The sequence below is a fragment of the Tyto alba genome, unplaced genomic scaffold (genome assembly GCF_018691265.1).
Source record: "Tyto alba isolate M040663 unplaced genomic scaffold, T.alba_DEE_v4.0 Super-Scaffold_5, whole genome shotgun sequence".
Lineage (NCBI taxonomy): Eukaryota > Metazoa > Chordata > Aves > Strigiformes > Tytonidae > Tyto > Tyto alba.
Genome location: NW_024881326.1, coordinates 14,373,255 through 14,395,291, shown reverse-complemented (window position 1 = coordinate 14,395,291; position 22,037 = coordinate 14,373,255). Strand labels below are relative to the sequence as shown.

Below are 22,037 nucleotides of genomic sequence, written 5' to 3'. Positions count from 1 at the left end.
GTAAGAGCTGCAATAGAAGATTTTTATCTGTGGTGGCAGCCTGCTTGAGACAGCCAAGAGCAGCAGCCCTGACACAACTTCAGCACAGCCAGCCAGGTTGCTTGTAGCTCAGCCGCTGGGCAGGCTGAAGCAGAATAAAATATGTTAGAAAAGAGACTTTCACTCAGAATAAAAAAAAATTAGCTTTTCTACCAGGGAAATAATCATCCTGGAAGCCCCACTGTAACACCCTGAGAAGAGAAGAGCTCTTCTACACAGACAGGCCTCTGTGGCCCATGGGACATTCGCCTCTCCAACCTCACAGCATTTACACATTCTTTGGGGAAGAAGGATGCTCAGGTTGCAGCAAGGCAACGTTTCATATTGCTCTGTCTTCCCTTCTCTGTTGTGCTCAGACGTGCCAGGGTGAAGGTTCAGTGGCCAGTCCCTGGCCCCAAAGGCAACCCTGTGCTCTGCCTGGTGGAAAGTACAGTGATCAAATGCAAGCCTCAGGTTTTTGGCACACAACCCAACTGCCGAGGCACCGAGGCACCTTGAACTCTACTCAGGGGACAAATACAACCTCAACGTTCCATCTTACTCCTGCTTCAGAGCAGTCCCTTGCAGCAGCTCCAAGAAGATCTCCCCCCCCCCCCCCTCCCCCAGGGCTGCTTCCTCCCTGCCATTACTCAGAGATAATTAGTGGGGTGCCTTTGCAGCCACCGCGCTGCCCCCGTGACTGGCTGTGGGCTAACAGGAAAGTGTGGCTTCTTTCTCAAGACACATTCATGTCTTGGATATCTCAATTGACAAAGCAGTAACAGGGTTTGTACTGGTCACCAGAGTCCATTTCATCCTCCAGAACTGGAGGGACAAACAGGGGTAGTTACTGATTCCTGCTGGGAAAATAAACAGGTCCAGCAATGTTGGATTTTTTTAGCAACTTGCCAGATAGAGGCCAAGAGTCACGAGCATTGGAACAGCTTTAGTTTGTCAATGAATAACTCCCTGGCCAGGGAAGCAAATTGCATTGCAGGTAACCTGACCTTTTGGAACAAGAACAGCCCCAGAACGAGCTGTGTTGTGTCAAGGCACAGCAGATTATACCTGAGAAACATACAGTACAGCTGCTGTCCCTGAGCATAACTCATCCAGGTCTGTCCAGGCGGCCTGTGTGCTCCTGATTGTTCAGTCTCAGCGCTGAGTGGGGCTGCTGTCCTTGGCTCCACAGTCATGTCATGAGATGAGAGAAAAGGCTACAAACTCAGAGATTTCCTTCAAGAGCTTCCCCTCCACCTTACTATAACCACTGGATGTGCCTGAGCAGCATCACATAACATTCCTCCCTGCACTGATGTTAGCAGCATCAGCTCTCTGAAGCGCTGTGGTCACCTCCCTTGTCCATCACTTTGGACAGGCCGCTCTCATTGATGTTCTCCAGTGAGGTGACATGCTGCAGTGCCAAGAGAGGAAGCTTGTTCTGCCTAGGGTACAGCCAGGGTTTCATGTTTGCATCGTGCTGGTGCTTCCAGGCAGAGTATTTCATGCAGGCCTCATGCAGTTTCTTTAACATCTGATGAGGAAAAGCACAGAGGCAATAACCATGGAAGCTTAGAAAAAGTCTTGGCAATGTCTCATCTAGCCACTACTAACACCTACTCCATTTCTTTCCTGGCTGCTTAGGAGGGGCTTAGGACCCACTAGAGAGAAAGGCTGAAGGCTAATTTAAGTCCTTGATGGGACCATCTTCTGCTTGCCCAGATCCCCTGATGATGCCAGCTGCTTTAGGAGAGTGAAATTAAACTTCCTGTACTGAACGCCTTTGTCCTTGTCCTGCTCTGGCACCAGAGACCCTGCAGAGACCCTGCCACTCAGTTCAGGATCTCCAAAAGCTACCAAGCTTCAAGATCCTGTTCAGACAGGGCATGAAAAGTGGGGGTCAGGCAGGTTCTTGCACAAGCAGAGACAAGAGTCATATTATTCATATCCCTCTAGCTTTGGAAATGAATCAGTCAGCTGGTAAGGCTGGCAGAATGTAACACCACACCAGGGATGAGCTGAGAGGCCCGTCCGTAGAGCAGCCCCACAGCGAGGGAGGCCCATGCTCTGCAGCCCTCTGCTCCAGCCACTGGGGTGGGACTTGGCACATACGCCTTGGAAACGCTCCACTCACCTGTGGCGCCAGGTACTGGGGAGCTTTATTTACAACTCAACCTAATAGATTGGGGGGGGGGGAGGGGGGGGGGAACAGAAGTTAGTGTGCCAGAAAATGGTTCTGCTCCTAACAGCTGCCCAACAGCCCCCAGAGCAAGCTGCAGCATTAGCATCATTGCTTGCCAAAGAGGGTCTGGAACAGGAGTGCCACATTACACAGGTGCGCTTCAGATTTATGAGAAGGATTTCTACTGACTGAGGCCAGAATTTGCATGACCACATCCCAAGGCCCACAGAACCAGAATTAAACTTTTGGATCCACCTGAGCCAGGCAGGGCAGCCTGCAGCTGCTAGGCCCAGTTGAATGCACCAGGTATCCCATCAGCAAAGAGACTTATCAGATCCTTACGTGGGGGGTATTTCTGTGCAGACACACCAGACAGATGCTGTCTTCCATCTTCCCCACCCTCTCCCTCTCTCAGGTCTGGCATTGAAAGCACAGGGCAAGAACTAGGCTAGAGGAGCTGCCTCAAGCTGAGGAACTTGTAAAGAAATTACTCAGCTACATGCTAGGGGCTCTGGGATCCCAGCTTGTCCCAGGCACAGGTAGGATCTTGCTGTCTAGGTAGATTGCTACACTCCTGAGATGCTGTCACAGACTAGGTGTAGCTCAGCTTGAAGGGAGCCAGCACTGTATACTGTTCAACAGACCATCCCAGAGTCCTAATTCAGGTGAATTCATGCAGCTGGTGACCCTAGGACAGCATTTTGCCCTTACCAGAATGCTCCAGTTCACAGGATCACTGCAACGGGAGAGACTTCGGGCCCAGCCCGCTCTTCATTCACCAGGTGTTTGACAGAGAAGTTGATAATGGTGTGATACCCATCCTCAACCTGCCAGGATCACAGCATCACCACATCCCTGTTCTTCAACAGCTTCAGACACAGCCCTGAACAAGGAGGAAAGAAAGTTGTTTCACTGTCTGAACACTGTGTGAGGTCTGCATGGATGGGCAGAGGTTTCTGCCTGGCCAGAATGCCTTTCTCTAGTTCATCTAGTGATCTCACCATCTCCTCCAAGCACTGATCCTACCAATTCTCAGCCCCACTGGTGCTACCGACCTCTTGTAGCAGAGATCCCAAGAGGTTTCCCGTACCCCAAATATCTCTCTCCTGCCAGGCAGCCTGGACAGGCTGGCCCCTCTAACACAAGACAAGACTTGGGTGGAACAGAACCAATCCCATCCCCTGTCCCCCTTGGGTCTCCAGCCCCCACTCACAGGCGTGGTAGCCCCCACAAGCACTGGCAGCCAGCTGGGCGATGTCATGGGTGTCGATGACGCTGGTGTCCTGCTCCCGTCAATACTCAGCGTCATGCAGCACATCGTTCACCATCTCCGCCGGCACGTCCGGGATGTCGATGCGGCACTGTGGGGAGCGCCGATGGCTCAGGACAGGCCCCCCCACCCCTCCCTGGGCGTGCCTGCGGGAGGGAGGGGTGGTCCCTGTGGACAGCAAGGCCGAACACTGCCTTCGAGCTCGCCAAACGCCTTGCACCCCAAGGGGATAGAGGGACTCACGAGGGCGTGGGGAGGGGGATCCCGTCACACCCCCTCGAGTGGAGAGGGGCTGTCAACGCCCCGCAGGGTCTCCGAGCCGGTGACAGCCCCCTCGGCCTGGCAGGTCGCTGCCGAGGGGAGGTGGCGCGCCCCCACCCCCGCCCCCACCCCCCCCCGACACCCTCAGGCCCCTCCTGAGGGGACCCCGCTGCTCACCCGCGCGCCTCACACGGCCCCGCCCTCTCCCGGCAACAGCCAATGGGATGGCTCACCACGGACGGCTGGGCCACGCCCCCCGGGCCGGTTTAAAGCCCTTCCCTTCTCCTTCCCCTCTCCAAGCCCCGCTCAGGGCCGGTAAGCTCGTCCTTCTTCCACCATAACCTACGCGGGACAGACTTGTTAAGCCTACGAGTAAAACAAATAGGCCAAGGCCCCTCTCCGGCAGCAGGACAGCAAAGGTGTTGGTGAAATAACTTTATTTAGTGTGATACACAGCTGTGGTCAGACAGTCCATACTCATATTAATAGTCACACTTACTCGGCTAACAGCTAGGAGACAGCAGGGCCAGACACACACTCAATATTATACACATCCATAGAGAAGACAGTGGGAAATGAACTATTTTGTTTCACTAGTTACCCTCCCTCCCCACCCCCCCTCCCCCATTACTTAGGGTCTCCCCCCTCCCTCCCCCAGGTCCGTGACTCAGAACAACACAACAGCAGAGCAGCACACGCCTGCCTGTGAGAAGGGGACAGCAAAACCTGGTCTACGGCAGACACGGACACACCAACAAACATCAGCAATTCCCACACAACAGGAGTATGTACAGAGGAGAGGGACCCGGCTCTACCAGCTGGGACTGTAGGTAAGAGGGAGGGGGATACACTCGAGTGAAATGGGAGACCACATCCCAGCTTCCTCCTGCAGGTCAGCTCACCCGGAGGGGAAAGGACAGGGCTCCAGGGAACAAGAGGTCAGTCACGGGCAGTGAGGTGACTTGCCACCAGTATGCCAAGGTGGGGACTGCCAGCTCCCGGGGTGAGGCTGCCCCTTCCCTCTCCCTCGATGGCCTCACAGGCTTCAAAGTGCGGACACTGTGTCAGTGACCGACAGGCATCCTGCTAGGGGAGTGCCATTAACCACCAAACGCTGTTGCCCTCACCTGTCAGACCGCCATCCCACTCTCCTGCCTGCTAGCATCCCCCCTGTCAGCATGACATAGGCTGGGTGATGAAAAGAACATTGAATAGCTTAGAGCCATCTGACTGTTTTATTCTCCTTGCTGTCAACAAACCTACAGACTTCTGGTTAGGACAGATGGATGAAAACCCCCAGTAAAAGTCTCTGAAAAGCTCTATTAATGCCATTAGAAATCAGGGGCAGGGGGAAGAGTATGTTATTTCCCAACCTCTGTGGTCAAGAAGTGACAGAAAAATTCACTAAAGCAGCATACGTTCCTCCATTCTTCTAACCAGGTCTGAAAATAAGTCCCTGCCACTGCTCATCTCAGTTTTGGCAATGTTACAGCTTAACACTATTCCAGAAATGAAATGGCTACCAGCCCCATCTCCCAGAAGTCTACTACAAAGGCAGAAGCAGCTATGTACGATCTCATCAAGCAGCAACCTAGGTCTGAGAGCAGAACAGCCACCACTGGCCTTCCATCTGCTGTAGCTCTCCTGCTCCACGTAAAGAAACTCCCAGTCTATGTGACAAACAACAGGAGAACAGAGATTAGGAAAGGAGTCTCAACAGCATCCATGACTCCCAGGGCAGGCATTGCCCCTGTAGTGATGGATTTAGGGTAAAACGTTTGCTTTTGCAGTTGACAGACAGGATCCAGGTCTCTACAAACCACCCTGAGGATCTCTCCCCACCCAGCCTCATGCTGCAAAGCCCCTGTACCCTCTTCCTCCCCCACACCTGACAGCCAACACTCACCAAGCACCAACATCCTCTGGATGGGAAGATATTCCAACTGAGAGCAGTCTGTGGGCTGTCTCCGCTACGCAAAGGGGAGCAACAAGGCCAAAGCTATCAGAGTTTGGGGGTTTCCAGAGCTGTGTGTAACACAAGGGGCAAAACTCAGAAGTCATGACCAAGAGTTAGCCAAGATCATCCACAGGAAGGAGAAACTGAGGAGCTAACATTGTGTGTGCCCTGCAGGAAGCAAAAGCCTAGAAACAGATAACCTGTATTGTCCAAAAAGGCAAGGCCAAGTCAAACTGACTGGTTTAAAAGGAGCAGCCTTTCAACAGAGGAAGTGGGGATGCAGATCAAAGACAGGGCTGGAGTGGACCGGGTACTAGGTAAGATGCAAGGCAGTAAGGAAGGTGGAAAGTCCACCCCCAAGCTTTATTTTTGTCTTCCCTAACTTGGTGGCTTTTCCATTGCATTCACAAGTTACATCTGAGCATACAGGCTCAAGGTGGGGAAGAGGGGGAGAAAGAGAAGAAGAGAGAGAGAGAGAGTGTGTAAAGGGCACCACAGTGCCAAAGTGCAACAACATAAAAAAATAAAATAAAAGACAGGACACTCATTCTGCACTCAGGGCTCATACCATGCAGTAAGAGGGGCGGCCGGGGCTGCTCCCCACCAGTAAACAGGGAGTTCGCTCGCTTAGTAGATTGTTTTTTCAGCCCACAAAGTAGGGTTGCCTAGCCAATGAGCGGTGATGTTCTTCAGTGAGACTGGCCGGTTAGGGAATGTGCTGCTACAGAACAGGCCTGTTAGCAGGAGCACCCGCTCTCCGTTACTGGCTGCTCAGGAGGTTTCTCTAGTTTGATGTCAATCACTGCAGGAGACAAGTTAGGGAAATCACCCAGCTCAAGGAAAAACAAGAAGGAAAGAACAGAGAAGGGGAACAGTATGTGAAAAGGTTGTTAGCTGTCACTTCTTGATAAGGACAGGTGTTTGAGCAGAGCAGAGCATATTCTGCCTGAACAGGATTAACTGCAAAACTGGTGGACTCAGTATGTCAAGACCATTTAGAGGATAGAGTCCAGTCAGACAGGTCTGCACACAAGAAAGACCTGTGCAAAGAGAGGAAACTATTACAGTATTTTAAAATTAGGTAGATTTTATCCTAAGCTTAAGTGGAGAAAGCAAAACTTGTGCTTGCCATTATAAGTAGTTGTATACCGACCACAAGTAGGGTCCTCAATGTACACCTATAGGTAAGCACCACAGCACACTGGCTGTTTCAGACACATCTCTGCAAAACCCCAGTAAGGCCCATTGCCACAACACACCAAAAAGTCAGCAAGCCCAACCTAACAAAATATAATTGTCAAATTTTAGAGAACAAGAAGTTACTGATGACAAAGCAAGGATACTGTCTTCTTTGCTCTTCTCTGGTGTGCTGTCCATCCCAGGTAAGGCAGCAGCCACACGACGGAAAAGCTGAAAAGTAGCAACAAGTAAAGCTGAAGGCTTGTCAGACAAAAAATGCATGTTAAAAACCCATTGTTTTACATCAGATCTTAGAGTCCAAATTGCACAAAACTTGTCATGTGGGTACTTCAGCAAGCAAAGCCATGATCAACAAATGCCATGAGAATTTTACCTAAGAAATTTGACAGGATTTAAAGAAGTTATTCAACACCTACAAAACAGACAGTTTTATTTTACCTATTCCTACTTGAACTGAACATGGAATTAATTCGTAACAGTGCTTCCAGGGATTCATAAAACAATTACCTCCTGCACTCAGTAAGCATGTAATTTACACATTTCCAGCCTCAACTGCTTTTGCACATAGCAGTGTTACAGCGCACAACTTGGGACTTCTGATAATCAATCTCACAAGAGACTGAAGGTTGAAACAGTCTATGAAATAACAGGCTTTACAGCCCATCCTTTCAGTTCAGTCCTGCTGCAAAACAGCCATTTCTGAGCAGAACAGCTGGCTCAAGCGAGCTGCATTTAAGCTATTAAGGATGTGCTATATCTGGGAAGGACTATCATATGCCCATAAAAAACAGAAAATGGTCTTGCATAATTTTTCGAGTCAATGCTTAGAGCTCCTCCTGCTGACATTAATGCAGCAGCTAACAATACAGACACTGCTAGGCAGTCTTCTGAAGAGTGCTGCATAAAGAACTAGAGGAATCATCAGCTAACAACGATTTTTCTCACAGTAGCTTGGCAGTGGCTTCTCATCCACACCTCCAAATTGTGTTACTTGGAAAATCAAGGCAGCCAGCTGCCGCAGTTAGCATCCTTTTAGTCACAGAAGTTCTCATTGCAAACACCCACTAGACAAATAAAGCTTGCCTAGTAGGTAAGTTAGAACCAAAGACTAAAGTAGATCCAATCCAAAATAGTTAAAAGAAACAAAACCCAAGTCTCCTAACCCCACTGGGAGGTTCTCCTAACCAGCTGGTGTGAGGCAAACTGGCAAGTACGTTTCCCAGCTGACACCAACAGGACTTAAGCTCCCTGCAGACCCCCAGACCTTATGGCTGCCTTACTCCCCAAGCTGTCACACTTCAGAACAATTCCTGAACTAGTGGAGGGCAGGATCACAAGCTTATAGCAAGAGGCAATGGGCACAAACTGAAAAACAAGAAATTCTGTTTAAACATAAGAAAAAAAGTTTAATTTTTTTTTTCCTGTACAGATAATCACACACTGTGACAGGTTGCCTAGAGAGATGGATGGAGTCTCTATCCTTTGAAAAATTAAAAACTCATCTGAAGTCAGTTCTGGGCAGCCTGCTCTGAGCACGAGGGCTGAACTAGACAATCTCTAGAGATCCCTTCCAACCTCAACTATTCTAAGAGTTTCCTCTGCGGCTTGCAAACAGAAGCAGGAACTTCTCTAGTAGAATCAGCATAAGCAATTATCCTGACTGATGTCAACACTGGTTTTAGGAAACAGTGCATTAACCGTTAACAAAAACAAAGGGAATGTACAAAACTATCTTTGGCTGCACAAAATTGTGCCATTCCTATCCCCCAGCATATGCTGTTTTTAGATTTCCCTTTCTTTCAAGGTAAGTTTGCTTAGCTTTAGCAAGGAATCATTGACTTGACAGGAAAGGAGCTTCCACTAGATAAGGCAGCAGCAGTGATCATTGTGCAAGAAGCATTTCAGGGGTTGACATTAAACAATGTAAGCAAGTATCTGATGGAACACAAACACCAAGCAGAAGCATACACATACAGAGCAGTAAAGTACAGATTTCCTGTCATAAGAACAGAACACTGATCTACCTGTTTCACATTGTAGCCAGTCTTTGCACTGGTCTCAATAAACATCACATTCAGCTCTTTGGCTCTCTGTTCACCTTCTTCTGTAGTGATTTGCCTGGACAAAGACGCAAACAGAAGCAGAAAGACAGAAAGGGAGAACAGACAGGAAGAGTTAGAGATGTCTGTGACTGAGACGCTCTTCAGTGGAGGGCTGCTTCACCACCCCTTACAAGAGTGCATAGTCCACCAATGGAGACCTCTGGACCTCCCAGTCTTTAGGACCCCCAGGTTGTCCAGCTAAGAAGGAAACAACCTCAGGTAAGTCACCCAGGGAACACCTGGACTTATGACTATTAATAACGGATGATCAGCACAGGATGAAATTTGTGCAGCATGTTAGCCTCATTCACAGCATCCTCAAGGGAAGGAAAAATCCTCATATGCTGCACCTGATACAAAAAGCAGTTTCCCAAAAGCCAACAGAAGAGAATTCTGAGGTTACAGAAAGATTTCAGAAAGGCTCCAGCAGCAAATGCAGTGCAACAGCAAGTGCCAGGCTGCTGCTTGCAAGCAAGCACCTGCAATTGCATCTCTGATCAATACCCTGTACATACCTGTTTCACATTATATCCTGCTTTAGCACTGGTTTCAATATACATCATATTCAGTTCTTGGGCTTTTCTCTCACCCTCCTCTATAGAAACCTGTCTACAGCAATGAGAACAAATCACAGAAAAGAAAAACCAAAACAAAGAAAAATACTCCAAAAATGATAAAAAGAAAACTGCAGGAAAAAAAAAAAAACAGCCACCAACTGAAGCAACATTAACAGGAAAGAAAAACTTAACAGGCTGCACCAAGGAAGAACAGTGCTATTTTTAGTTCAGCTTTTTGGCCTCAGAACTTAACTCACATCATCACTTGTTTTTTACCACAGGATGAATGGCTTCCAATATGTTGTATTCTATTTAAAAAAATGTGACCAAGCTCAGAATGATACTGGGGCTTTGTCCAGCCTTAAAAGGCCCAGTATTTCAGCCCAACACAAATCTAATTTCCTTTCAAAAGAAAAGCAAGGCAGCTTCTTTTACTGATACCTGGATATACACCATAATTCCAAATTCTAGCCTAGGCCAGGAGGCAAGAAGATAACCACTTATATTAAACTGTCACACTAAACTTGTAAACCAACACTTTCTAGTGCTAAATGAACTTCCAACTGTAGCTGTGTTTCAAACAATTTTCTGGTGTTTTTAATTCTTAAGGCAGTGCTGGGCCAGCTGTTCTGCACACACCCCCCACTTATCAGGAAATAATCCAAGGCTGAAATTATCCCATTGGGTTTTCCAGTTCCACATGAAATTGGATTTTGATAAAAATTATAAACCCTCAAATCTAAACAGCACATTTTTCAGTTAGGGAGCTGCAGTTATTTCTAGCTCCCAGGAGGGCATAAGAGATACTAATTGATGAACATCCAGAGTTGGCTCAAGTAGAATATCTTGGATTTTACTCTGTTGCTTTTGTAAACTGATTTCAGAGACCAGACTGATCTGAGGTCTTGTCACTTGGAATTCTTAATCCAGATCAGCTATAAACATTTTAATCAGATTTATGAAGCTCTGAGCACAAAGTTTTACTCGTATTTCCAAAGTGCAAGGCACAGGACACTTAAAATGGCCTCCCACTGGAAACGGGAAAAGCCAAATAGCTGACAAGACTAAGGTGGTCTGTGTAGAGGACACAGAACACATTTATGTAAGAACCCACAGTAAAAGCCCACAGAGCACCCAGCTGGAGCCTAACTTTATCCTCTTCCCCACTGACTCAAATCACTTGCCAGTATTGGAATTGTCTATGCTTCTCCTGCTCAGCATGGCAAACTAAAAACTAACAGCATGACTTGTACAGGGACAAAGGGCAAAAAGCATCTCCTGACACCAGTTTGTGCAGCCAGGGATGCTGGGTATTTTCTCGACAACACCAAAACCACAAGGCAAGAACCACATCACAATACGTACATATTACTGAAGCAGTAAGTACACTGCAGGAGCGAGTAAAGCAAGGTTTAGAATTTAAAATGCGATAGCAGTCAACAATGAAACAGTCAGATCCCTATTAGGCCCATCATCCCAAGAAACAGAGTAAATAAACAGGCAGTTCAGATAATAGTGCAAGATTTTTCTGAGAAAACATTAATGTTCCACCTGTAAAGCTTTTCAAGCTGTTATCTTTTGATCAGAAGTGTCTTGTGAACAGCCAAAGTATAAGGGTTTGATTCTGTAAGACCCCATTTTTGCTGTGAGATCCAGGTATTTCCCAGTTCTGCCTTTCTGAGGTGCTTTCTTTTGCATCACATAAAAATTCCCCATCATTTCAATACTTCATGTGTCCTATGACATATGAAGCATACATTTTAGAGTACAAGGTGATGTGAAGATGCTTCAGCTTAAGGTACTGGGACTGTAAGGAACCGCATGGCTTACTCCATCTTCTCTTTGCCAACAACTACTGACACTAACCATTAAAATAAAAATCTTTCCTTATCTACACTGCTTCTGTCTTCATAATGAATAAAAATCTCTGAAAACACTCAAGAGCATTTTTGCTGAATCAACAATCAAGAGAAGAATTTGAAATAGAAATGCAAAAGCGCAAACCCATGGTCTTTGAAGAAGCTGTTACATTGGTTATGTCAGTTGAAGTGGCATTGTAGGATTAAGAGTTTTAAAAGCAAAATGCTTTACGACATGTCCCAAAACATTAAGTCTGTATGATTTTAACAGTCTAACTATTTACGTCTCTTGGGGAAGTTTGCTTTTGCTAATCTAGTTTCCTCTCACACATCCACAATATCTGTTTGTGCTATGTACAACACAAAATTTATGCTCAGATGGAAACCTTTTAGATTGATACTGTAAAAGCTCATGCTGCATCTTGTAACAAGAAGAAACTTTACCATGAATTTCCAGTTGCATATGCAAAAAGAGTCATGTAAATAGAATTATTGAAAAAAGGCAGAATTTCTTGCTTTTGCAAGACATTTTTGACTTTATCTCAGCACGAAAAGAAAAATCAGACAAAATATACCATCAAGAAACATAGTAGAGAGATACTTAATTTAAGTAAAAGTTATTTTTTTAAATGGGTTTGTTTTAAGCAAAACTATCTGTAGAAGAGCAAAATGGAATAACTTTGCTCATGCTGAAACCAGAACTCTGAATTTCATGACAACCTATTTATGCTTTGTTTAAAAAATCAACAATTGCTTTGAAGACAGATTAGTTGACCAGTTCCTTGCTTTTACTGGTCAGGGCAACAAGGCCACCACTCCCCCCTCCATTACCTCTTGTCTGCCAGGTCAGTTTTGTTCCCCACCAACATGATGATGACATCGCTTCCTCTCTCTGTCCGAACATCATCAATCCACTTGGAGGTTTGCTGGAAAGAATTCAAGTCTGTAGGGAAGAATCAGATGGGAGTACTGAGGACAAAACTTCTTTTCAGAGAGGGAGAATGCTATGCCTGTACTCAGGTACTTCTCCAAATCTCCCCATACCACATATAACTGACCCATAAATTGTTTTCTGCTCAGACAGAAAAACAGGGCAGGGGAAAAACATTTCTAATGTTGATCATCTTTTTGCAGAACTTCCAGTTGTAACTTAGGAGTTCTGCTTACAGGTAGTATTTCAAATAATGAGACACTAAAGCACCACTCACTTGTAATGTCATAGACTACCACAGCAATGGTGGAGTCGCGGATGTAGCTGGGAATGAGACTGCGGAACCGCTCCTGGCCTGCTGTGTCCCAAAGCTGCAGCCGAACCTGCTGGTACCAGGCCAGGGAGAGCAGAGAGAACGAGAGAGAGCAAGAGAGAAAAGAAAGAAGGAAACTGTCCTTTAGAGGAAAGGCCATTTCTAGAATTAACTGTATGCAGCTCAGCCTGAGAAGCTGAGGTTGACCTTGTAATCTTGTCCCAAATATCCAAACACCACAGAAGTTGGCTTTTCTGACTCTGTCTGTACATAATGCACTTTAATTACCTCCTTTGCTTGCCTAGGGATTCTGCTGATCCCTGAGAACTCTAGGTTATGGTTACTACCTCACTGCGGATAGCGGTAGCTAACAAGTAATACAGAGCTGGTTTTCCTGGTCTACCCAGGATTATATATGGAGTTTCCACAGGACTCCTAGTCTAAAGCATCACAGTTCAAAGCTTTTTGAGCAATTCCCACACGATAGATGTACAATTCCCTCAGCCCAGACACCACATAGTAAAATAGCATCCATTCTCCAGCACCAAGCATCCAGAAGATGGCAATGGGGATTTTCATGCAAGATTAAGGCAATCAGTAAGTTAAGTTCCAGCAGAAACAAAAGGAAATGTTACATGCTGTAGGCTTCACGTGACACAAAGGGCATCGGGTTCTCCCTTTCAGATAAGCACAAGAGCCAGAAACAAGCATAAATGCTACAAGAGGTACTGTTTGATCTCCAGGACTATGCCCAAACACAAACTGGCCTGTTATATATGATAGTTCTAAGGTCTTGGACCTGCCTATTTGAAACAGCAGTGGTCAAAATGTGTTCAACTACCACAGTGAATGTTAAACAAAAGCTTTCCACAATTGAGAGTGACACCATTTCCTTCCAAGTCATGACCCCACATGGCTAGCTGTACAAGTATCACGCTACACTGCCAGAAAACAAGATTTCTGTTGGCATTCTCAACAGGCACAAGTTTCATAGGAGGGCAGATACTGGTTCCCAGCTTAATTATATGAAGTGGTTAGATGCGCTCACAAAGCCACTTGTTCAGCAGTGAGGGAGAACAGCTGTTTATGCACAGGACAGCTGTTAATAAGGCAGCTTGCAGGAGATGGGCTACAAGGGAGAAAGCAGGTTCAGAAGGACCAATAACTGGCTCATTTGGAAGAGAAATAGAAGATGGACAGAGTACACATCTGCAAAATGCCTTGCTACAAGCAGATTCAAAACAACATCATGTCTATATCAGGGTATGTCGATCTGATGCCCTGGGGTTTAAGGAAGATTAGACCTTATATTTAAAGCAATTAGCTCATGCTTCATTTTGAAGGCAGCCTTGATTACAGTAGCAAAAGTCTGGGCTCTTCATTACCCCTGAAATTCCAGGTGACAAACCCCAAGCACCTGGACAATATTACACCAGTGCTGGAAAATCAGATTGACAATGACAGCTTCTGGACTTCACAACAAGCCTCCACACAGTCCCCAAAACATTGCTGCTACACCAGACTATTCATGCAGAAGGTTTACCGAGGTGGTGATTTAAACACTTCAACCTTCAGACTCACAGTCAAAAAGGCAACTAGAGGAAGTACCACAGAACTGGGGAAGAACTGGCGCTGGTAATCTTTTTGCAAAGGATAACACTGTTTGAGGGAAGGCTTACAGCTACTATTCAGGTACCACACAGGCACGCCTGAAATGACCCGAGAAAGCTAGCTGCAGTATTTCTGTGGCTTCTCATTTCTAGAAGTCAAAGTCTGCACGCACCCATTTTGCAGGGGAAGAGAAAATATAAATAACACAATAGTGTCCTAATGAAACTACTGGTCTGGAAAGGTGAAAGGTCCTCAACCAGGAATTAACCCAGCCTCTCTTTGAAACAAGGTAACTTGTTCAGGGAGGGGCCCAAGTTGCAGTATGGACTTTCACCATGGATCTCTCCACAGGCCACTTGCATTTCAAGATGCCCAGCAGATTAACTAACCAACAGCTCCCCACATGTTAGCCAACAGTTTTTCTATACTAGTTAAGAGTATCTGGGTTGGTACTTAATTATGTCCTATACTTACACTACCATGATCATCAGTAACTTACAGGAGACTATTTGAGGTTCCCAAATACAGTTACCACTAAAGACAATGCAAATATATATAGCTCTTCAGAGTTGTAAAGGAAACTGTTTTCCTAATCACACTAGTGCTCACCATCATCATGCCCTCAGAAGTACATGAGCATGTTCCTTCAATAACGCAAGAAAACTAAAAGCCTCTCAGTCACTAAGAGGAGAACAAAGAACAGTAACAACAAAAAAATATTAAATGACCTGAAAAGATCAGACCATTACCACAGTATGATGGGCTCTTAATTATTTTTGACACGTCTGGAAGCTGTTAAGAACAGCCTAGAGTGTCAAGACTTTTCCACCTGTCTGGATAAACAGCATTCTGTGTCCATCACAACAGCGGAGAGAAAAGATGCCAACCTATGCGGCCTGCCACGCTGCCTTACCCAGATGAGTTCCCAGCATAAATCATCAGGTGCACATCTCTGCACTCCTCAAACTCCAAACAGATCACTTTAGTTTTACAGAAGTTTGTACGAAACCAGAAATCCTCCCAGAGTCACTGCTTAAGCTGCAGGACTGGGAGAAAGACCATGTAATTATCTGCCCTCATTATGTAACATAAATCATAAAAAAAGTCTATTATTTGTTAAGCACTTCAGTTAACCAAAGCAAAACAAAACCCTGGTCTGTAAAGCCTCACTATAACCTAGAGTTTGTGACAGAATAAAGGTGGGCCAGAGGTTTTTCATCTGTGCTATGTTCTTTACTTAAGACTTTGTCCACATGGTGTTGGCTCACTGGTATAAATCTTGTCTAGATATTTATGCTGATACTGTAGCTTAACCGAAAAAGCCAGATCAAGTGTAATCAGTAACAAAGAGTTATAATGAAATATTTGTATGCATATCTTCGTATCTTATACTAAAACATTCATGCAAAGAGTTATAGCGAATTTCCCTCTAAACTTGTTTATTCTTTAGAAATTACAGTAGTTACATCTCTTCTCTTCCAAAAGCTCTTGTTACTTGTATGAATCGCCATCTCTCTTCAAGGAAATGGGAGCCTTGACTCCTCATAAGTCACTACATAGCTTTTATTTAAATGGACGTTCTACTGTTTTACCTACTCTGACAGTTTTCCTTTCGCTTTGGCACCTGAATTTGTTACTTGTATTACCTCTCTAGTTATCCAGAAAGGAAAAAATAAAATAATTCTGAGGTTTAAAAAAAAGAAGCCTAAACCAGAAAGAATATAAAAGCTTTCAAAGACTACCAATTACCTTTCATTCCAATCAGCACAGACACACGAGAAGTCACAATCCCTATTCACCCGCTTGCCAGTACTCTGTGTATCGCTTCTATTGTTGGAGCTTTGAGCAGACCAGGGCTAAACAATTCTTCAGTTTCTGAATTATGGGATGGAGTTACCACTGGTTGTGCGGGAAGATGCTCAACTACTTCCCCTCTGTCCATGAAGCACCTAAGTCCTGGGGCTGACAGCCTATCTCAACTGCTTTCAGATAACACCAACACTTCCAATGCACAAAAGGTAAAAGCAAAGTCCCTGCAGACACTCTGGCTCAATACCTACTTGTGATGTCAAAGACAATGACAGCCACAGCAGAGTCACGGATGTAGCTGGGAATGAGGCTGCGGAACCTCTCCTGGCCGGCTGTGTCCCACAGCTGCAGCCTGATCTGGGAAATGGAAAAGTGTAGGGGAAGAGGGAAGGGGAAGAACAGGAAAATGGAAGACAAAACCAAAACTCAAGTGAAATAAAAACAAAAAGAAAAAAATTTCAAGGCAAAAATAATGTAACAAAAGAAGTTAAAATGGAACAGAAATGTGAAAAGAGCCAACGACACTTCTAACAACATTCTTGCAGTAACCTCAGCCTGGCACGTCTGAGAAACCTCCCTCCACAGACCCATTAATAACTCACACATACGAACACATTCTTCCATTTAGTCATAAAACCAATGTATCCCTAAAAAACACCTTCTCCCAGTATCTGTTAACAAAGGAAATAAGCAAACGTGCTGCAGTGCATCCAGCCACGTCACTACTCTGGCTATAATGGCCACACAAGCAGACTGCAGCCTATAGCTAGCTATATGTGGTCTCTCCTAACAGTAAGAACTGCATCATCCCACTACTGATTAACCTACTGGAAAGCCCAATAACAGTGAAACACGGTACTGGGGTACAAGCCAGAACAGCAAACACCCTCTAGACTGGCTTACCTTGCGCTTAAATCCAACAAGTCTGGGAAGATATTGAGACGCAGAAAAGGAAATACTACTTGGTCTTTCAAGAATGAGATTGTAGCTGTAAGATGGGAACTGGCAGCCTGACAGTTGGGATTGAGGATGGGGCTTCTCATGGCCCCAGTTCACTTATTGCCACAAGTTCCAATGCACTGGCAACATGCTGGAAATGGCATACTTAGAGTTGCCCTCTGTGGGAGGCTACTGGAAGTGGTTTTGAAGAACCAAAGTCCACATACATCTGTCTCTTCTGCTGGTTAGTACATGCTACCCAGGCCACATTTAGAGCTGAGTGACCTAGCACAGGCATAATTTCAGGATATACTATTTGGTGTACAGGCATAGCAAATACACCAAAGCATACACTGCAGTTAGAGGCTTAGTCTTCATTTCAAGGCCAACAGGCAAAGCCTACTGCAAAATACAGCATTAGCCATATCTGAGAAATTATTTCAACATCTGAGAAATTATTTCAACATCTGAGTTTTCCTAGCTTGTGTGCTTGTATTTCTCCCTTCTCTTATCTACATTCAACACCTCTCTGATATTTAAACAGGCTTTATGGGTTCTGTGGACCACTTACATAATCAGGAAAGCTAACAGTATATCCAACATTGGAAAGAAAATCATATTTTCTGGATAGTGGCCCAGCAGGCAAATGACATCCTGACCTACAAAAGCACAAGAAATCAAGACTACACTGCTGAAAAGAGCATACAGGCATTCCAACTTGCCTTCACAGGGGTCAAGCAGTATTCTCAAAATATTTTAGTTCTTCTGCCACTGCCAGTACCATTGAAGAATGTTATCCAAGCAGTTTCTCTCATACAAAGATTAAATAAAGTCTTTTCTAATAGTGAATCACTGGTAAGATGGCATAGAAGCACTCAGGAAACTTACCACACACACTGGGCTGAGACGTCTTCAGATGCAACAGACCCAAAGCAACACAAAGGACTTTGACTGCACCACTGGCCCTTTACTCCCCCACAACAGTTTCACACTTCTCAGCCAGTAGTAAAACTAGCAAACAGGCAAGTACTAACAAAACATGAACTAATGAAAAGACAAATACTGAAAGACAGGAGAGAGATGCGAGGAATCTCTTTATGCAAGAAGGAATCTAATGCAAGCTAAATCCAAAATTGCATTATTAACAGTATTTCAGAAGTGTTCTACAAAAGGAGCCTTTCTACAAGGAGGAACTATGCCACCACTAGTAATAGTGCATGACTTCAAGACTTGCAACTGCCTGGGGTCTGCTCAGACAATCTCAGAGGCAGAACTGCAAATTCTGGGAGCAAACTACGCCTAAGATACATAGAACAGCCAGCCTCTTCCCCGGGATATGGACATTAGCTTGCCCCAATTTCACATAAAAAATTTTGACTTCATTCTAGAGGTATCAGATATTAACAAGTATCAGAAACAGGAGAGTGGGTCAGTGATTTGTCTCAACAAAGGAAGTCCCTCTGAAGGCTGCTGTGGGATTTCAGCAGCCACTGGAGGAACAGCCAGGCGAAACATCATGCACAACTGCTGCTCCCATGACTGCCGTTGCCATGCTATCACACAGATGCCTCACTTACCGTGCGATCTTCAAGATACATTGTTTTTGACAGGAAATCAATTCCAATGGTCGCCTGAAAAGAAGAAAAGCATCAGTAACTGCAACTTGCCTTCCAGCATCAGCAAATCAGATCTTCCTACACAAGCTCTCAGAAATATTCACAAACTTATAACTAAGCTGTTGAAGTAATTTGCCTCCAATATAGCTGATAAAAAAAAAAAAGTAATCTGGGTATTTGCATCATCTTCATTTCACATCATTCTTCCAATACTTTAGAATGGCACAAGAACCTATCAGTCTCCATTTTAGCCTCAGACATTCATGCATCTTAACACAGATCATATCTGAACTGACACCCCTTTCTGGTTTACCATAATTCAGTCTGGTAAGAATTATCTTATTAGAAATAACCAAAAGGTAGAGCAAATCATGGGCAACTGAGCTGAAAGCTAAAAAGTGATGTTTATTCAGGGCTTTCTATTTCAGAATACGCTTCCTGTCCAGTAACATTCAGAAGCTTCATTTCCCAAGCAGCTCTTTCTGTAAGTCTCCTTCCATTCACGTTTCCATCGCTGTGCAGCAATTCCGGTACAATGACATTTAAAGTAATTTACTAAGTTAGATGTGCTCCCAGACACTTAAATGAAGCAAATGTCCTAGCCTATCATAACCCCTGGGAACAGGAGACAGGTTACTGATGTAGCACATTTTAGTATTTTAGACAAATTATCTCCAGTCTTAACAAACACAGGCAGCATAACATGTTCTGGCAGGTCTCCATCAGAACGTGAACCACTTACTATCAGAAGAGACCACAACAGTCAATTCCTGTAGTGAGTACCTATTTCTGGGAGTCCTATTCTTTATGCAGCCAGGATGCAGTTTATAACTACAGTAAGCAGATTAAACTATAAGAGCACCCTACAAGAGTCAGGAAAAGAAACACAGAGAGCACAGGAGGATGCAATTCCAGTGAATGACTTATCCTCAAGAAAAGAATCTTCTCTTCCTTTTCCAACTTAAAATTACCCCAATCTGAATCAGTTACTCTTTCTGGCCTGAATGAAAAGATAGCACCCTAGTCTCATCTTCTTTAAAGGTATTTGGTATTCCCTTGAAATACCACTAAGTGTTTTTGATGAAACTAACTTTTCCTGAAATCTACAGGCCTCTTACACATCTTCAGTTTTTCATCCGCAGCCTCTTCATTCCTACTCTATTCTTTCCCTGCCAACACTTCCACTGCTTTTTCCATCTATAGAATTTTAGTTAAAAAAATAGTAATAATAAAAAAAATTGAGAGAGAATATACCATGCTGACTTCTTGCAGATCTATCTATACACTCCAGACTCAACTATTTCTACTTAAATGGAAAGCCTTCGAAAATGCTACAGACTAACTATCATAAGCATGTCCATCTTTTTCATTCTGTATCCTGAGACTTACACATTCCTGACCATCTTCTGTTAGCCCACCCCATAAACCAATGTTTTTCCCTGTTTTCCCCAAGGCTTCTCACATATCCAGATAGGATATAAACCTTGCTTCTTTTGTGTACACTGTATTTCCTGACATCATACTAGATGCTTGGGCTTAATCATGAAGTCTCATCTCCGTTTCAAGGCACATTATGATCTTACATACAATATTGAACAGACATCTCATGGACAAATGCACTTGGCCCTAACAGTTCTCACAGGCATACATTTTAATAGCAGGGAATAAATTTACCCATATATATAATAAAAAAAAAAAAAAATGACCACCACATACCTGATAAGTATTGTCAAAACTGTCATACATAAACCTGGTGATCAGAGAGGTCTTCCCAACTACAAAAGAAGAGGAAATTTACTTTCAAGCAACAGTGGAAAAAACCCACTGCTCTGGGAGTGGCAGAGTGGAAGAGCAGATCATCAGAATGAAGCTGCCATTCTCAGGCTATTTCCCAGTTACACCCTCCTGTGAAATAACCAGCTAAGAAATTCATTCACAAAATGATAAAAATCAAATCAAACTCAGTAGGTCAAAAATTAACATGATGAAAACTCGGTCCTCAAACTAGGTAAGTTGTGATACATATGACAAAGAATGGTTTGTTTTAAGCAAGCAATAAATCTACTTTGTTACTCATATTTTGCTACTTATGTAATCACCAAGTCTAGAGCTTACAGGCATAAACATCAAAACAAGACATGGTGATGTCCTGGACACTGTTTAGCTGCCTCTGGCTGGATAGAAAAGCAACTTTCAATATTTACATCATTTTGTCATAACAAGATTTTAGACACAGAGCAAGTTTTGGTGGCTTGCTTAAAAACTTCAAATTTGCATGTCCAAATATTATCAAGACACAAAGCGCAGAACTGACAAGAAACAGGAACCAAAGGTAATAGCTTCGATTATCTCTCAGGAAGCTGGAGGAAGCCCAGAAAAATGCAAAGGATACGGATGGAAGAACGAAAAGAAATAAATTGCCCAGAAAGGCTGTGAAATTGTAAACGCTGGAGAGGGTTAAAACCAGGTTAGACAAATGTCCCTCAGCAGCAGTGTCGATTCCGCCTGAGTAAGGCAGGAGAATTAGACAACTTCTGGAAATTCCTCCAAGACCTGCAGCTCTGGGTCTAAGGAGGTAAGCAGTAGGAGATCTAAAGCGAGTAATACAGCAGAGAACACTACAATTTCAAGAGAAGGATGCAATTCATCCGTTTATTATGAGGGAAGTGATAGAAAAGGGAGTCAAGTTCGGGCAAAACAAAAAAGACGAAGATGTAAGCGAGGCAGCAGCCACGCTACACACAAACAGCGCTGCTCTGCCGTTGATTGCCCCCCTCCGGTACGTGCCGCGCCCGGCAGGGACCCGGCCAGGGGCACACCACGCGGGGCGAAGCGGAGCGCCGGCCTCGGAGCCGCCGCGTTTCCCGCGGCCGCCAGCAAGGCCCCGCCGAGCCCCGCAGGCGCGGCCCGGGCCCGCAGAGCGGCCGTAACGGGGAGCAGGGCCCTCGCCAGGCCCGCGCCTCCCGCCGGCCGAGGCCCCGCGCTGCGAAACGCCCTTCACGGGGCTCCGGCTCCGCCGCCGCCGCCAGACCCTCCACGGATCCTCGCCCGCGCCCCCCGGAGCCTTTCGCGCTTTCCGCCCCCCCCCCCCAACTCGCAGCGGCAGGCCCGTGAGGGCCCCGCACCCCCCGCCCCGCCCCGCTCACCGCTCTGCTCGCCCAGAAAGACGAGCTTGAACTTCCTCAGCGGGTTCCCGAACTCGCCGCCGCTGCCGGGGGCGGACATAGCGGCGCGGGGAGGCCGAGCCGGAGCCGTGACTGAAGGGGAGCAGGAGACACCGGCACCGCCACCGCCCCGCCCGCGGCCGCTCAGCGCGTCACTTCCGCCGCCGTCACCGACGCGTCAGGTCACGTCGCGTCGCGTCGCCCCGCCCCGTCTCGCCCCGCCCCGCCCCCCCCCCCCCCCGGTACCG

The 22,037-nt window shown here is 45.5% G+C and overlaps 1 protein-coding gene and 1 pseudogene across 8 annotated transcripts; both read right to left on the bottom strand.

Annotated features, from left to right (window-relative positions):
* Positions 1-1,153: 1,153 nt before the first annotated feature.
* On the bottom strand, positions 1,154-5,650 carry LOC104360945 (annotated as a pseudogene).
* On the bottom strand, positions 4,953-22,002 carry RAB41 (RAB41, member RAS oncogene family). Of its 8 annotated transcripts, none has more exons than XM_042807134.1 (9): positions 21,772-21,988; positions 20,342-20,400; positions 18,587-18,640; positions 16,322-16,427; positions 12,615-12,723; positions 12,238-12,349; positions 8,913-9,006; positions 7,032-7,098; positions 4,953-6,490 (listed from the first exon to the last, which is right to left on the bottom strand). In XM_042807134.1, the coding sequence occupies exons 2-9, from the start codon at positions 20,365-20,367 to the stop codon at positions 6,426-6,428; spliced, it is 633 nt and encodes a 210-aa protein (XP_042663068.1). In that variant the 5' UTR covers positions 20,368-20,400; positions 21,772-21,988; the 3' UTR covers positions 4,953-6,425. The 8 variants fall into 8 exon arrangements, with proteins under 8 accessions (XP_042663068.1, XP_042663069.1, XP_042663067.1 ...); XM_042807135.1 differs by having other exon boundaries at positions 12,615-12,720; positions 21,772-21,987; XM_042807133.1 differs by lacking the exons at positions 8,913-9,006; positions 12,615-12,723 and adding an exon at positions 9,506-9,599 and having other exon boundaries at positions 21,772-22,002.
* Positions 22,003-22,037: the final 35 nt, after the last annotated feature.